At 37.1% G+C, this 18,860-nt stretch overlaps 1 protein-coding gene across 2 annotated transcripts in view; it reads right to left on the bottom strand.

Moving 5' to 3' along the window:
- The window catches only part of LOC107563409 (semaphorin-3E-like), a 44,841-nt gene that overhangs the window by 16,742 nt on the left and 9,239 nt on the right, over positions 1-18,860 (bottom strand). The window contains exons 2-5 of one of the 2 annotated variants that reach the window (XM_016248279.1): positions 8,697-8,857; positions 7,738-7,797; positions 7,477-7,596; positions 974-1,070 (exon numbers count right to left, since the gene is read on the bottom strand). In XM_016248279.1, the coding sequence (XP_016103765.1) occupies positions 974-1,070; positions 7,477-7,596; positions 7,738-7,797; positions 8,697-8,857 (438 nt within the window). The remainder of the gene's footprint in view (positions 1-973; positions 1,071-7,476; positions 7,597-7,737; positions 7,798-8,696; positions 8,858-18,860) is intronic. The other variant, XM_016248280.1, reaches the window with a different exon arrangement.

The following is an 18,860-nucleotide window of genomic DNA, read 5'->3' as shown; positions in this document are numbered from 1 at the left end:
TATGACTTTTAAGTCATACCTTGCAGAAACGTGTCAGGAATGAGAAGAAATAGGGCGGTTTTGCACTGTCTGCAGCACCTGTAACAGCTGGAACTAAAACATAAAGGCTAAGGGCACAAGAGTGCCAAGATGAAACGCGTGTGTATGTCATGGAGATGTTCTGGTGTGTGGGTGTGTTGTAAGTGAACGCGTGTGTCTGTGCTTCATATCTTGGCAGTATATCATGGCGTGTAACTCCTGCTGAAGGTTTTACTGGGGGGCAGGAGGAAACTGGCCTGATCACAGACACAGGTTTAAGCACAGCATTGGTCTCTTTGCTGGGTCAAAGGCATTACAACCAAGATACGAGGCCTCTGTCTGTCTGTGCCCCTCTGCACACCCCTGGTCTGGCTGTGGGTTTTGAGAAAAAAGCTCTGGTAATGTGTTTGTCATATATTGAGATACCACTAGGTGACACTGCAGACACTGTAAATAACGGCCTCTTCACCAGTGTGAGTAATATGCGGTAAGTCACGAAGTAATGATCAAAAGGGCAATATCAATTTAGTATCTAAATATTCTTTATTACGAACGATCCTTATGCTGGGCCGGCTGGGCGAGACTAAATTAATAACCCAGCTGAAAACAGTCTGCAGCTGCTTTCAGAAAGGAAGTAATCAAATTCATCTCTCAATTTCCCTTCAATCAAATCCTGCCGCCATGCGGATGAGCGCTCTGAAGGATTGGAGCTGAAGTGTGTTATGTAGAGCTTTCATGCTCGGTGGCCCCTGGCTCAAAATGCACTCTCTTCCTTTCAAAGCTCAGAGAAAAGGAGAAGGGGGGAAGCTACAGAAAAATAAAGATATATTGGGATGAAATATATTTGGATGTAAAAAAAAGAAGGAAAAGACTGAGAATATCAAAAAGATGAAAGGATGGTGGACTGGAGGAGAGGTTTTTCTGTAGAAAGCTTCAGGAATGGATGAATGCTTACGGTGCACTGTGGATGCTGAAGGGCTGTTGGGATGGAATGGGCATCTTCCTCTGCCGCTCTCTATGTGATCAGACTCCAACCTGAACCCTCCTTCCTGCTCAGACGAACACACACACACACACACACACACACACACGTTTAACAAGCTAAATGTAATAATACATTAAAATCAATAAATATATATTTTATTTATGAAGAAACAATATAATAACAATATTATTAAATCAATCAATCAGCTGATTGAACAGAAACATTAAAATTATTCCATCAAAAATAATGTTTTAATGACATTTTCACACTCAAAAAAACATCTGTTCATCACCAGCATACATTGTGTTTTTGTAATAACACTACAAATAAATAAATAAACGCATACATACATACACTGTTTCTTAAGAACCTTTCATGAACACAATGCTTTTCAGACTAATAAAATTATATTTACTAACTATACTACTATACACTATATTTACAATAGCATTATTTGACATTTATTGATGTTTCAAGTAGTAGTGGTAGTAGTATAAATAATAATAATAATAACAATAACAATAATAACAGTTTATTTATTTGATAATCTTTAATAATAATAATAATACTAATAGATAAATCAATCAATCAATAATTCAGCTTATTTAACAGAAAAAAAAAATAAAGTATGGAAAAGTATAACAAGTAAAAAAATAAAGCTATTCCCCCAAGCATTAACGTTTGACTTATTTTTCTATTGACATTATTCCCACTGAAAATGCCATCTGTTCATCACCAGCATACGTAGGTGTTTTTGTATGCTTGAGCATGAGATCCCCAGCATGAGTTGCTAATATGCTTGCATCCTCTCTAAAAAGCTTAACCAGTGAGAGTTTGTCAACCAGCTTCAACAGAAACATCATGCTGGTCGAGCAGCTCCAGTAGTAGTTTTGCTGGTGAACAGCATGGAAAGTCATGCTGGTGTAAGCTGGTATTTTCAGCAGGGTAGACAAAATAGAAATCTGACACTGCATAGTCTGCAGTTCTTAGCACTGCAGCAAGATGAATCAAGAAAAAAAGAAAAAGAAAATAATCAATCAGCCTGCGGGCAGATTGTATCATAGAGTATAATGTATGAACGCATCATTATCAGTGTATATTACAGTAGCTTTTCATCAAAAACATACAGGCCTTCACTGCATTTCCTGCAGTGTCAGGGGAAATATAACATCCAGGTGAAGCAATGAAGGGTCAAATGAGATTGGAGAGCACACATCCAAGTCCTTCCCCACATGAAAAGCCCTTTGAAGAATCACTTTCTCTCTCCCGTTTTTGCAAAGCTCACTTTTACCAGAAGGTGACGGTATAAGCTGTGCAACATGTGTCGCAGAACAGGCTTTCCCAAGCTTGAATTATTTGTTCTCACACCATGTGATCCTGAAGAAACAAACACCAGATTTATAACACCAGTCCATCCATCATTTTCTGTCTTAGGATTGTTCTTCTACTCTTTCCACAGGAAGACGTTTTTCCGATCATTACTTCATACGAAGCAGGAATGGAAATAAATCCTTAGCCAAACCCATAACTTCAGTTTCATTTTATGAAGCATGCTGTTACATGGGAGAATTATGGGTATAAATCATAAAGGTTGGCTGTGGTTGATGTGCTGGTATATGCCGAGAGGCCGTATGGTCCTTTGCAAATGAACAAATCTAACTTAACACAGTCTTGTGATCATCAGACAGATAGCATCAGCCCTTGTGGCCAGCACACATGGTTGTGAAGGTGCCTGAAGTAATATTCGGGCCGTAGATGTGATGAAACAGTATGAGATTCACATGATAATCAGCACACCTTACGGCTGATGATTCAAACACACACACTCACATGCCCACCTTGTGGAAGGACACATGGTTCAGATTTGCACGAGGTTTGACGATCGTGTTGCATATTGTCAGGATGGCTGAAATGTTAGGTGAGAGATCACCTGAAACTGACAGTCACAGAGTACCAAATCTGAGGGTTAGTGTGAAGGGCTGGTTCAAAACTAAGTAAACAGCAAACTGAGGGGTGAAAAAGTACACAATATTGATAATTTGTAATATTATTAGTGTGTAATAATGTACTAAATATTAATAATAAAACATTGCATTTTATTTTACAATGTATTTTTATTTGAAATAAATTATTATTATTTTTTATATATTTTTTAAACAAGTTATATGAATACATTATTATTTCTGAGCTGTGTTACTTGACGTCTAACAGGTCTGTTCAGACCTCTCTCGCAGAAGAAAGATTTTGTGATAATCATTACAACAGAAACATTTAAGCAATGTCTTAAACTCCCAATTTTATGTACTCAAATTTATAAAGATAAAGATAATAAGCAATTATAAAAGTATAAACATTTATAAACAATAATGCACAGTTAATAAGCAAAAATACACGGCATACACAAATACCTATCAAGCCATTTTAATTAGATTGAATTAGAATTTTTTTTAATATATATACTTTTTACAATGGAAAGAAATGCATTTATATTAATAGTATTTCTTCTGCCTCATCCAACATCTTGCATTACATTCCCTGTGAAAAAGAAGTGTGCTTAATTGTATTGAATGTGCACTTGTAGAGAAGTTCAAATCCTAAAAGTATATTTTAGCGACGTCATTAATACAGATGTATAGTTACAAATATATTTAAATACATGACATACAAGTTTCAATAGAAATTACACTAAAATGTACAATGGGTATAGAAAAGACCCCCCCTATGAAATAATCACATTTTGTTGCTTTTTTATTGCAAAGTCTAGATGTGCAAAGTTAGTAGAGACAAATCCCAACAGACTAAAGGCTGTAATTAAAGCAAAAGGTGGTTCAACAAAATACTGACACAAGGGGGTGATCCTTTTTCCTACTCAGTGATTCTGGTTTTTATTTATTTATTATGTTTTCTGACATGTTGGTGATATATCTTTCACTTGGATGTTATATATTTTTTTAATAATAAAAACAATGCACAGATATTAAATGTAAACTATATTACATTTTAGTTCAATTGTGATTAACATGCAACATGCATGTTATTTATATTGTTTTGTATTGTTTCATATTATATATTAGGGCACTCACTATGTTTCGGAACAGATTTGTATGTGTTTATTCTGGTAAGATGTGAGTGAGGTATGATGTGGTTGTATTAGTATATAAGTATGTGTAAAGCCCATGAGAAAACACAGGGTTTTGGTGAAAGAGGAGACAGTGAGAGGGAATGGTGTGCTGTGATGTGTCAGGTGATGTGCGAATGGGCGCAAAGGGCCGGAATGGTGCTTAGATTCCTGATATTAGAGAAGGAATGCGTGTACGCCTGTGTGTTTGTGTACACGCCTCTCCCTCGCTCTCTCTGGTTCTGCACTGTCTCTCTGTAGCTTTATCAGTCTTTCCTGTCATCATAGCTACATCTGCAACATGTCATCCCAGCACTGCAGGGCCAAGTGTGTGTATAATTGTGCAGGTATGTGTAGCCATCTTCGTCACCGTGTGTATATGTGAATGCGAAGCCCATGTCTTATGTGCATGGATGCATATGTGTTTCGCATGCGTCTCATTTATGTCTCAGAGTGTTTAGGGTGTAGCTGTTCCAGACTGAGGCGTGTGCTGGCGGCCTGCAGCTCAGCGCATGAGTTATCAGGCACCCCGCTGAAGCCTGTCTCCTCTAATTAAACCCTCTCTGATCTCCCGCCTATGGCTCCCATAATGCCCGTGGCTCTCTCCTTCACCTCTGCCGGAGGGTCAGGGAGCCAGTGCTTCCTATTCCCAGCCATGAGTGCGATCTCTGAACCTGGTTGGGATAAAAAGCGGGAATGAGGTGGGAAGGGAATTCTCCATCCTGAAACCTCCAAAAGATTAAAAAGTAGTGGGGGAAAAAATTGTGAAAGAAAGCCTGTCGGCCGCCTGCCACGATGCAGCACAGGAAATAATCCAGATTCTTGGTTTCCTTCAAATAAATGTCTTCTCTTTGCTCTTTTCTTCTTGCCTGTTCCTTCAAATAAAGCTTGCTTCTCTATGATTAGCCGCTCTGTAATTTGACTGGGGCTCTCTTGGGAGGATGGAGATGTTTGTTTTCGCTTGTCTGGATGTTTGGTTGGAGATTTTAACAGAGTGAGAATGATAAAACTTCCCGTCGTACACTACAACAAACTCTATCTGTCTCTCTGGAGACTAGGCTTTCATCACAGGCGGTTGAAGAGTGTTAAATTTGCTTCAGAAAGAAAGCACCGTCAGAACTACTTTGTCACTTTTACATTATTATTGTTGGGGTTTTGCCTCTTCATTAGAGAGGTAGTGGAGAGAATGACAGGAAGTTGTTGGGAAGAGAGAGAGAGAGGGAGGGAGGCAAGTGATCGAGATACGTTGCAGACTGGACTCAAAGCCACATCACCTGCATGAGCAAAATGTCAGAATGTGAAAGTTTAACAAACAAATTAGGATTAAAACAAATGTCTGTAAATTCACCAATTATTGTACACACACTATATCTGATAAGTGGTGCATTTACAGACATAAAAGCAGCTCTGTGTATCACACAATTTAAGACTCGATTGACTGAACAACGTTCTTTCACAATAACAAAGTTTAAGGTGGTTCTGATGCCATTTAATATACCTTTGCACTGAATCTTTAACATTAACTCGGCAGTGTGAAACTGAAATCAACACATTTTGAAACCTCCAAACTTTTTTTCTTTGCTTATTGCCTTAAATTTTAAAAAAGCAAATAAGACATTTTAATAAATTAAGGATGTGTTGACCAGAGTTATTTTAGTATTATTTATATAATATTATAGCATTCATTAATATTTTGGATTAGCTTTTATATTTTCACTTCTCAATTCAATTTTAGTAATGTTATGTACTTTTGTCATTTTTATTAGTTTTGGGTTCATTATTTCTATTTAGCTGTAATTTATTTTAATATTTTTTTATTTATTTTAGTACTAATTTTTGTTTTACACTACTGTGGACAACCTGTAAAACAGGTCTGAATATTTGCTTTAAGTTCAAACGAAGTAGTGCAATGAAATGCTGCCGTTTTAGCGCTCTTATGGGAGATCCAGGTTCGAGTCCATTAACAAAGCTTGATACTGATGTATTACAATTATTAGGTTAGCCTCATTTAAAGCATGAAAAACAACTTTTCAATTTCAACTTTTCCACACAGCAGTGAAGATGTAGGTCACATTCTTACTTCTCTGCCTCTCTAAACCACCAGATTTTTAACATTCCTTATGAAAATACAATTCCATATGCTTTTAAGTATTTCTTTCCTTTCAACTGCAAACTTTCAGAGAACTGAATACCAGCCACCATGTAATCAGACAGCCCTCCAAACCAAAGGGCGCTCCTAAACCTCACGGTTACACACAGCATCTGGATCTTTTCACAAATCAAAGATTTCAGAACTCAAAACACGACCAATGTTTTAGTGTCTTGAGATGTTAAGTGCTTTAACTTGTTACCACTCTGACTGGTTTTAATTATCGCAAGTCTCTCTGCACGACTCCGGCATGTGTGGAATATAGTGAGAGTGACAGTCGCAGACTGCAGGGGTAGTTTCCAGTACGGTCTCTGGTGACAAACAACAGCACAACACTGGACAATTCATCCATGAGTCACTATGACACATTCCTTAGAAGACAAACAGGACATCCTCAAGACATGTTTTCTGGAATATAACACAGAAAGAGGACAGAAGGTGACACCGTAGCATTTTCAACCTCTCCCTACATGCGACCTCACTCTTCCTCCGATACAATAAAAAGATTCAAAGACGCTGCGGTCACGGAGGCATCTCTGAAACTTTGTTGTCAACAACTGTGACTAACACTACGGTTTTAAAACACGCCAATGCCATTGTGCAGGTTTCAATGATAAAGGCAACAGTTATTTTTCATGTTTTCCAATAAAAATCTAACCATATTTAAAATATGATGAATGTACTTTTTTTTATTACAATTTAAAGTATTTATTTTCTGTTTTAAGACATTATAAAATGTAATTTATTCCTGTGATGGGGAAGCTGATTTTTTTGCATTCAGTGCATTCTTCAGTGTCACATGATCCTTCAAAAATCATTCTAATATGCTGATTTGCTGCGCATGAAACATTTATTATCAATGTTGTAGACAGTTGTGCGGTTTAGTATTTTTATGGAAACCATAATACATTACCAATCAGATGTGTTGGTTAAGTTTAAAAAAAAAATGTTTTAATTCAGCATTAATTGATCAAATGTTACAGTACAGAGATACTTATAATGTACAAATTTATAATGCATATTATAAATATAACTATAATGTTCTATTTCAAATACATATTGTTCATTAACTTTCTATTCAAGATTTTCAATCTTCTTTTAAAAATGTATTATTTATAATATTTAAATATATTTAGAAATGACTTAAAACAAGTCAAAAACACTTAGTTAAGATTATTGTTTTTTTTTCCACAGCAGAAGATTTACCTCTGTTCCACGGCCCACTCTGATATAGGCACACACTGGGCTGAAGGCTCCAGTCCCACATGCTAACAGGTGGGTACTGTTATAATGCTGCACCAGCTTAATGTAGTTTGCACACTCAGGCTGTAAGAGACAGACAGAGATGAACAGATAAAGAAAAGAGGTTTTAAGAAAGATTTTAACACATTTCAAGATAAACACTGTAGCCATGTAACAGGATATCACTGTGTCATATATACTGTACAGGATGTATAACAGATTTACCTTCTCTCTGCCCTGCATTAAACAATCCCCCACCTGCTCCTCAGAGCTCACCCAGTGAATCTAAAACAGAGAAACAAGCGCACGAGTTCTGGTCATGTTGTTCTGGCACAGAAATGTGCTTGCTGTACTTGGCTGAATACAGTCATTGTTAACCTGACCTGTGGTTGCATGAAAAACACATTTAGATTGTCTGCACTCCCGTAGCTCTAACACTAGAGCATGTTGTTGGCAAAGACAGGGCCAATGGTTTAATTCTCAGATAATGCATAAACTGATCAAATGTAGCTACACCTTGAATGTAATATAAAAGTGTTACCAAATGCATAAACGTAATTCCAGTTACACTACAGTCTCAGAAATAAGGTCTTTGTGCCTTACTGACCCCTAAAGGGTATATATTAAAACCTTAAAAGGTACATATTAGTGCCTTTTGAAACTTTTTTTTTTCTGAGTGTGTGGAGTGCATTATAAGTCTATGCAACCCACTAATTAAGATACTCCCTAAAGTCTACAAAAAATGTTTTCACTTAAAAAGATTTCACATCTGAAGAAATAAATAGTACTTTCATAAAAGTGTCTAAAATCATGTACACTCACATGAGATGAAGACTCACATGAGAGGCCTATAAAAAAGCTATTACATAACTTGATTCTTATGTAATACCATTTACTTTATCTCAGTAAAGCCGCCTTTACTATTTCCGACAAACGTCAGACCGAAAGTCATTAATTTCCAATGGTTATTTTTAATTCTTACAAAATTCTTAATGTAGATTAGCCTTAGAAAAGTGTCGTTATCCTGAGATTTATTTAGCAACAGACGTAAATTGCTTTGCGCAATGAACTGTCATGAGCCAAATGAGATGATAAACTGTACCACACACACACACACACACGCATGACAATGCTGGACAGACATGATGCCCAAATCTTGAGAACAGCTACGTAAATGGACAAACCTCTTTGTGAGGGGCAGTGATGCGCTCCAGATTGAGAGAGTACAGGATGTCTTTTCCTCCGATGATTAGCCTTTCCTGAGTCTCATCCAGTAACATACTGTAGTGCTGCAGACGCCCCTCTCCGGCCTGGAACACCCACGTCCTGTTCAGCTCCCATAACTCTACAGACAAAAATTAGAAAGCATTTTGATCATCTGAAAATGCTATTTTTGATTGTTTAGAAAATGATTTAGTACAACTCTCCTTATTCCACATGGTTTGAGGAACCATTCATGTCCAAATCACAAAATGTGTGCCAAATTAGGGTTAAGGATTTGTTAAAGTAATAATTAAAGTAGGGTTAGGGATTTGTTAATGAAGCTGGTTGACAAAGATGGTCAAGATCAAAAGTTTACCCAAAAAGAAAAATTGTCATCGTTTCCTAAAAACAAACACTAAAACACCATAAAGACATTGTGTACTACAATCATTATCATGCTGCAACATGAGGTGATGGTCGTGGATGAATGGCACAACAATGGGCCTCAGGATCTCATCACGGTATCTCTGTGCATTCAAAATGCCATCAATAAAATGCACCTGTGTTCATTGTCCATAACATATGCCTGCCCATACCATAACCCCACCGCAACCATGGCCACTCGATCCACAACGATGACATCAGCAAACCGCTCAACCACACGACGCCATACACGCTATTTGCCATCTGCCCTGTACAGTGAAAACCGGGATTAATCCGTGAAGAGAACACCTCTCCAAAGTGCCAGACGCCATCGAATGTGAGCATTTGCCCACTCAAGTCGGTTACGACGATGAACTGCAGTCAGGTCGAGACCCCGATGAGGACGACGAGCATGCAGATGAGCTTCCCTGAGACGGTTTCTGACAGTTTGTGCAGAAATTCTTTGGTTATGCAAACCGATTGTTGCAGCAGCTGTCCGGGTGGCTGGTCTCAGATGATCTTGGAGGTGAAGATGCTGGATGTGGAGGTCCTGGGCTGGTGTGGTTACATGTGGTCTGTGGTTGTGAGGCCAGTTGAATGTACTGCCAATTCTCTGAAACGCCTTTGGAGACGGCTTATGGTAGAGAAATTAACATTCAATTCACGGGCAACAGCTCTGGTGGACATTCCTGCAGTCAGCATGCCAATTGCATGCTCCCTCAAAACTTGCGACATCTGTGGCATTGTGCTGTGTGATAAAACTGCACATTTTAGAGTGGCCTTTTATTGTGGCCAGCCTAAGGCACACCTGTGCAATAATCATGCTGTCTAATCAGCATCTTGATATGCCACACCTGTGAGGTGGATGGATTATCTCAGCAAAGGAGAAGTGCTCACTAACACAGATTTAGACAGATTTGTGAACAATATTTGAGAGAAATAGGCCTTTTGTGTACATAGAAACAGTCTTAGATCTTTGAGTTCAGCTCATTAAAAATGGGGGCAAAAACAAACATTTGTTGTTTAAGTTCATAAGAAAATGAGTCATGACTAATTTGTGAATGAATCATTCAGGTCAAAAATACAATAAATAACAGTAATATTGTGAAATATTAAAATAAAAATAAAAAACACTTTCTAGTTGAATACATTTTAAAATGTAATTTATTTTTGTGATGGTAAAGCTGAATTTTCAACATCATTACTCCAGTCTTCAGTGTCATGTGATCCTTCGGAAATCATTCTAATATGCTGATCTAGCGCTCAGTAAACATTATCATTATATGTTATTTATGAAAAATGAATGTTAAAAATAGTTGTCGTGCTTCATATTTTTGTGGAAACCATAATACATTATTTTTTAAATAGAACAGCATTTATTTGTAATAGAAAACTGTTGTAACATTATGAATGTCTCTACAATCACTTTTGATCAATTTAATCTGTCCTTGCTGAATGAAAGTATATATATATATATATATAGAGCTGCTTGAAAGTTTGTGAACCCCTTGCAGAATATGTGAACATGTTCATAATTTTAACTAAATAAGAGAGATCATACAAAATGCCTCTTATTTTTTATTTAGTACTGTCCTGAGTAAGATATTTTACATAAAAGTTGTTTACATTTGGTCCACATGACAAAAAAAATAGCTGGAATTATTAAAATAACCCCATTCAAAAGTTTGGGAACCCTTGGTTCTTAATACTGTGTGTGGTTACCTGGATGATCCACAACTGTTTTCTGTTTGTTTTGTTTTGTGATGGTTGTTCATGAGTCACTTGTTTGTTCTGAACAGTTAAACTGAGAAAAAGGTTTGAACCTTAAAAAAGGTTCAAACATGCACTGATGCTCCAAAAGGAAACACAATGCATTAAGAGCCTTTTAAACTTTTGAACAGGATGAAGATGTCCAAATTTTTCTTATTTTGTAGAAATATTTTTTTTTTCCATTTAGTACTGCCCTTTGGAAGCAATAGAAGATACTTGCATGTTTCCCGGAAGCAAATTAAGTACAATTTACCTTGATCTTCAAATTCAAAAAGTTTTCATGCTCTTAAGGCATCGTGTTTCTTTCTGGAGCATCAGTGAATGTTTGAGTGGATGGATGGATGGAAAGTAAAACACTTTCTGAACCCAAACTTTTGAACGGTAGTGTACATGTACAGTATGTTGAACCGTTATAAAGCTCATGACTCTAATCTCTATTCATTGCATTTCTTTCCACCACAGAGTGAAGTCAGGCAGCAGGAACAGGATTAAACCGACCACATACATGACCAAAATCAGACAAAGATGCACTGCTTCAGTGAATCGTGATATGAGAGAAATTGGATTAAATGATTAATCAAAGTATGGGATGTCAATGACTTATGACAGATTTCCTGAGCGTGTTTGCGTGTGTGCGTTGGGTTGTTCCATGGGGAGTTGCCCTCGTAATGGTCTTGACCTTCTGATTTATTCAGCGTGTGTGAGTTGACCCTCCAGTCATACACACCCAATGACAAAATGTGCTTTTCATTTTAAATGCTCTCTGGTTGCTTTAAAACTGAAAAATGGCAGCCTCCCAACACACACAGATTCAGGCAGATCCATCGATAAGTATAAACACACACACACACCACTGGATGCTGGTTGAGTTCAATGACACATGGAAAAAAAAGACAAATTAAAAGAGAGGTAAAAAAAAAGGAACAATTTAACAGAAAATGGAAATATTCTGCCATTACTTACTCATTTTAAATGTAATTTCCACCCCCGTATGACTTCCTCTTTCATTTATTGTGCATTTTTATGGAATGTCCTAACCACTTTTTTCAATATAGCTAATGAAAGTGCACAAGGATTGATGCTGTCAAGCTACAAAAGGACAAAAGGCAACATGAAAATCATAAAAATGGTTCATATGAACATACAATAAAACAGAAGCTATAGCTCACTGGAAGGAAACATCATAGAATAATAGCTTATATTTCACCACCCAAATCTTCTATCATATCACTTTAGGAAAGTCGCTTGAGTCGTATCAACCAATGTTTTGGTGTCCTTTAAGAAGCCTGAAAGCTTCAGTCCCCATTCATCATAACTGCGTGAAAAAGAGAGACCAAAATTATTCTTCTCTGTTCCAAACAAGAAAGAAAGTCATACAGGTTAGGAATGAAATGAGGGGGAGTACATTTTCAATTTTGTGTGAACTAATCCTTTAAAAGAGCCACTTGGAAAGTTGAAGGGCATAAGCATGTATGGAAAGAAGATAAGGGAAGCAGACAGACAGATAAGGGATAAAACTGGATTACTGAAATGATAGCAGCAGGGATCAAGAAAGTGGAACGCGAACGACAAGGTCAAAGACAGACATTTAAAGAGGCAGACTTTGATCACATTTTAATGTCTGAGAGCAGTTCTTCTGAAAGACACTCAACGTGTCTTTAATTATGTTTATGAGTCTTGCGGTTAATAGAAATGCCTTAGGATACACACGAAAACACTTTAACAAGTAACACTCACAAAAACACACACCCACACTGTTCAAGTTCATTTGGAAGTCAGTCTAATACCTCACTCTGTTCTTTTACAGGGGGGTCTACACTCAAGACTATACTGAAAATCTGGGATTCAAGATCTAAAAAAAGTTTTAGGAATGATTTTGAAACATTATGACATAAAATGACCCAATATTTAAGAAATGCTACATGACAAAGAGAAAAAGATGACAACAATGAAGAAAACAAAGAAGATGAATAAGATGAAGTAGATGAAGACTACTATTAAGACAAAGAATACAAGGAAGATGACAAAGATGAAGACAATAATGATAAGACGACAAAGAAAAAGAACGTTGTTTATTATTATTAAATAAGCTTAGAAAAATGCTAAATATAAGCATTTTTACTAGTGGTCTCAAATGTTGGACTAAGTATACAGTATGTGCAACATTGTTTATTTAGATGTCCATATGGTGTCGTCATGTTGAAAGCCTGTGAAACATTTTCTTCCAATCTGTTAAAAAAAAATCACAATCACTTTTAAAGTGTCAAGCACCTTAAACAACTTGTGGCGCCCCTGTTGGCATTTTGAAAGAACCAAGAGTGTGTTAAGGAGAAAAATGAAAAGAATCACCGAATGCCTTCAGGAATCATTTCCAGTTCCCTGACCATACATACAGTAAAATAACAAACAGATCGGATGAATAATTTCACATTTCATTCGCTCTGATTAATGATGTTAATTGATGTTTATTTGACCCGTCATTTTGTTTTATTTGCATTCAACATATGAAATCAATTCCACTAGACCTCTTTCATTCATTTTGATTATGAGCTTCTTTTTCATTCTAAATCTATGGGTTTGGCCTCTTGTTCATGAAGATAAATGAGACAGATAAAAGAAAGAATGAAAACTAGACTTGGCTCATGATTTGACTGGCCTCTATACGTGATGTTTCACAGGGAGGGTTCATCCACCATAAATATTTATTTAATATACTCCATTTATCAACAGAAACCACAATGAAGAGACATAAAGGGTCATAATGTTTATAAAGAGACCTTGTGTCTAGAACAAACAGCAAATTGCACATGTCCCAACACAAGCCAAAAAATAATAATCCTGAACTCCCCGAGGCAATGAGCATTTTAACCCCTCACCGTTATTAACACAGTGGCCCTGACCGGGCAAGGGTCGTACCATTAGGCTGTTCAGCGGAGGGGTAGGGGAAGAAATAAAGACAACCATCCAGCTGCTATAATAAATTAAATACATGTGATACTGAGTAACTAACTATAATATAAATAATGATGGATTTGTTTCTTACGAACACAAATGTTAAGTGATGGACCGGAGTTGTGTGGATTACTTGTGGATCATTGTGATGTTTTTATCAGCTGTTTGAACTCTCATTCTAACGGCACCCATTCACTGCAGAGGATCCACTGGTAAGCAAGTGATTCATGCTAAATTTCTCCAAATCTGTTCCACTGAAGAAACAAAATCATCTACATCTTGGATCTAAGCACACAGTTGTAGCATTACCAAATGAACAGCATTTTTCAACAAATTGGTTGAGCAAAAGATTCAACGACTTGCACAAGAAGACAACTTGTAACTTGTTTCGTTCCTGAATTAATGTGTTTTGAACGAATTGAGTTAATGATTCATACTCACTCAAAAAGGCTGAATCAATTGTCGCCACCTACTGGTAAAACCACACAGTTGCGGAAAGAGTTACTGAAAAATATCCACCACTAGTACGAAAAACACAAATAGGACTCTTTAAATTAAATTAAATTAAATTTGTGGAACAGAACTACTGGATAAACAACGATTTGTATGTATGTTATTGGCAAATAATTTATTAATTCAAACTGTAAGTGAAAGTCCTTTTTTATTTTACCCTACGCTTTCAAGACAGGAAGTGACTGCATTTATTCACAGGAAACACTGTCAATCCAATTCTCAGGCCTGTCAGCTAATAAAATTGAAAAAGCGGTTATCGAAAGGGAAATGACCCAAACTCTCTCTAATCCAAATCCCCCTGTACTCAACGGGCTGTATTTACCCGTAAGCCAACCTAAAGACCTGTTTCCTCTGCCTAAGTCATCTGAACCTCAGCTGGGGTGAGCAGGTCTAAGGAAGTGCCGATTCTCCCTAAAGAGGACTTTGGATGCTGAAAGATTCCAGATTTAAGGAGAGCTGATAGGCTGATTGCGGAAGTGGCCGTCTACTCCCTTTGCTGAGGGGCTGTCGGCTATCGGAGATAGGGAAGTGCTTTCATCCTAGGAAGGAAAAGAGCTTCCTTCTTTCATCTGTCACTCTGAGTTCCCCATCTTTTGTCTAACAGGAAAGGTCATTTTGTAGGCCCCCCTGATGGATGGACTTTACATAAATCTTATTTTTTCTCACTGTAGTATAAGGTGAACTTATCTGTATGAATGGTGGTCCATTTCATTTTAGTCAACAAGGAGGCAAAAAGTCAAAGCTAATTACTATAAAAGATCTGATTCTGAGCAGAAGACTGAAGGACTCTGTTTAAGAGAGACGCTGTCCTCTAACACAGCATATTGACTGTGTTGACCTGCTAACCCTAGTAATTATAGTACGGGTTATCCTGTATTTGAGAATATGATCTTTGCCTTCTTCCAGACAGACTGCATGTTTGTGTTAGGCTATATATCATTCACAAGTACAGCTCTCTGTAATGGAATCAGTGGATTCAATATTTATTGTTACTAATAAAATAATTAAGTAATGAGCAACCAAAGTCAACGAGCAATCAAAGTGATGCCCTTTATAACTCAATACACACTGATTTGTAGTTTAAATTAATTTAAAGTCAAATTAGTTCTAAAATAAAAAAATAATTAAATTTAAAAATGGCAAAATAAAACAAATTTTAAATATATATTTTGATATTTAAATATATATTAAAGTGGCCCTATTATGGATTTTTGAAAATGTCCTTTCATGCAGTGTGTATCACAGCTCTAAATGAATGAAAACATCCTGCAAAGTTTTAAATCTGAAAGTGCACCGTGCATAAAGTTAGTCTCTCAAAAGAAAGAGTCGACTCTGAAACATTTAAATGAGTCATTTTTAAAACGAATCCCAAGCCGTTTCATGTTGACATCAACATGAAACATTAGCATATTGCCCGCCCACTTGTTGGTCGTTTCGCATTGGTCTGAATGAAAATGCAAATTCATTCTTTGCCACTAGGTGCGGCTTTTGGAGTGGTAAAAAAAGCGGTTTCCCCGGTAAAGCTGTACACAAAGCATCACTGCGCTCACAAACGCTGCTTTATCAGGCATTACAGACATTATGAAACGAAAATGAGACCAATAGGACCAATCACCTCAGATTAGCGTCACGCAAAGGAAGGGTTTGGAAAAATGAATCATTGAGCGAATCGTTTAGGAGTCCTTGAGCAAGTAAGGTAAAAATAAATGCAAAATATGAACCTTTCATTACCCATAATAGGGGCACTTTAAAATATATTAGCATTAACGTGTATATATACAGTATATATGTACTCTTATTGAAATGTTTTTATTGTGCAGCACATTGGTCAACCCATGGTTGTGTTTAATAGTGCTATATAAATAAAATTGACATTGACATTGACATATTTTAGCATGCAGAGGCATAAAAATCGAAACGTCTGAAGCCTGAACATAATCCAATCTACCATATTTGAAATATTTCTTCCCTAACAAACTCAACAGCTTGTTAAACATTCGTTTTTGCTGATCTGGAATGGTGAAGGCTTTTGGTTTAGATATGAAGCCCAGAGGGGTTTGTTTCTTGTGGGCGGGCTGGAAGGGAGATGCGTCGGTGTGGCCTTGGAAAGGTGGTGTGACTTGGGGCCTTAAATAACATTAAAGCTTCTTACAGCATTGTGTATTATATGATTCGCTCTGACGCATGTTATTTGTACTTTCAACCTACGCTAAATTGCAGCTGTCATACTTCAGTGAACCAGTACAGAGAAAGTGAATCTGGCTAACATCAACTTGCCCTTCGCTCAACAAAACACTACAGGAGACTGAAAACATGAAACGTAGAGGTGAAACAAGCCAGATTCAAACTCAGTTTGCCCATATAAGCACCACAGCAGCATCAGACCTCTGATCATCACACTGATGCACATGACGAATCCTATGTATAAGCACTAACCACATTTGAATCATGACAACTCTCTGAAGATTTAACATGGTGATGGATATGACAATGTTAATTTATTTATTAGCCAGATTCAAACTCAGTTTGCCCATATAAGCACCACAGCAGCACCAGACCTCTGATCATCACACTGATGCACATGACGAATCCTATGTATAAGCACTAACCACATTTGAATCATGACAGCTCTCTGAAGATTTAACATGGTGATGGATATGACAATGTTAATTTATTTATTTGGAATAGATCTGCTACGCTGCTGCTGCTGTTGGTTATTGCTGTAGTTGTAGATTATTGCTGCTGCTGCAAGCAAGTACAGGAACTTGCTACTGCCAATGCATATGGCGATACGGTGCCATGAGTATTGAAGACATACTGCTGCTGCACAAATAGCATATAAAATAACCTGTAGCAGATCTATACAGGTGGAGCTGGGGAAGGTGGAGGGTTTCAGAGAAACTCTGAAAGCGCGCTGCAGGAACCTCTAGTGAATGCTAGCCAGCCATATAAATGCAAGGCAGTAAACTCATTGGCTGCATATGCAGCATGAACCAATCAGCTTGTGCCAAGTTGTTTAACTCTCAGAATATCATCAGTTACGTTAACAACCCATCAGCCTGCGCCATCTAGAGTTTCATGACTAAACTTTAATGACAATACGAAACTTAAATGATTATTTTATTTATATATATAAATAAAAATACTCTCAGTTTATCTCAATGATGAAACAATGGCTCTTTTAGAGATAAAGCACATTGCAAAGAGGTGTTTTGTCTGTGCTTTATAGCATGTAGGTTGAGATTAAAGCTTTTACCAAAGCGTTTAAAGCAACAGTGGCACATTGACTCCACATATAGATGCAACGCTCAGTTAAGAGTGAAGATATGAGATGGGGAGAACTTAGATGAAGATTATTTCTATAAACAATCTCAGCAATGCTTGGACGATACAGGAGCGTGCAGCCGAAATAGGGGTTTGCTGAATGACAAACCCTTGTGCTGAAGCTTTTAGTGATTTTTTAATGTGACAAAGCATACAAAAAATGGAGTCATGGAGTGTGATATCATGCATCAGCTCTATATGGAAGAAAAGAAGTGCATTGTGACCCGTCAGACATTGCACAGAAAAAAGGGGGGGAAGCCCCATCTGCTCCCCCTTTCATGGGCCAGGGTCTTTCTGACCTGTCAATCAAGTTAACAAAGACAGACAGGTATTTTGATTTCAAACATCAGCATTGACTGAAACAACATGCTACTGGCAATTCCACAGTGGCTGTGAGATAAACTTCAATTACCTGCTAGAACACATGATGTGTTGATACATAGCAAATTGTCAAATGCACAAGCACAAAACGCATGTCAGTCATCCAGTAGGCGGAGCTAAGCAGACAGAGGTCAGGTCCTCCTGATGGAGCATGCTGTGGACCGCATAAGGCTCACAGACAGACACATGGAAACACTGCCAGATTTGGCTTGTTGTGTATTATTCTGTGGTGACTGATTGATTTTTATAGCATTTTGTTATATTTAAATTTTTCCTCATTCTGCATTCAGTATTTCCAGAAAAAACATGAACTCAGCTTTGTGAAACTTTGTGGAATTTCTAGCAAGGGAAATATGTTCAAGGAAGTTGCTGTCCATGCAGTGCATGCACAATAGAAGAATGATTGTGCTTAACAAGGACAAATATATTATATACACAGCTATAGTAGCTCATGGTCATGGGTTAATGAAAATTTCTATTGCTAATAAAGATGCCAAATTCCAACACAGACATGGTTTGATGCATAGATGTGCTGGTTGTTTAAATTATCAAAAAGTACCCATCTAAATTATTAAGTAAAATATATTTTACATATATACTGTACTTTAGCAAGTTCAAACTATATTTTAACATGTAAATATTTGCAATTGTTGTGTGAGTTGCTTGTGTCATGCAGTATATGGAATCAGCAATAAAAAAATTATATCAGTCACTGCTGCATACTAATTATTTCATAAAGTGGTGGGCAAAAAAAAAATATATATATACTGTATATATATATA

The sequence above is a fragment of the Sinocyclocheilus grahami genome, unplaced genomic scaffold, assembly GCF_001515645.1.
Source record: "Sinocyclocheilus grahami isolate Dianchi unplaced genomic scaffold, SAMN03320097.WGS_v1.1 scaffold874.1, whole genome shotgun sequence".
Taxonomy (NCBI): domain Eukaryota; kingdom Metazoa; phylum Chordata; class Actinopteri; order Cypriniformes; family Cyprinidae; genus Sinocyclocheilus; species Sinocyclocheilus grahami.
Note: the sequence above shows the minus strand (reverse complement) of the source record. Positions and strands in the feature narration are given on the sequence as shown.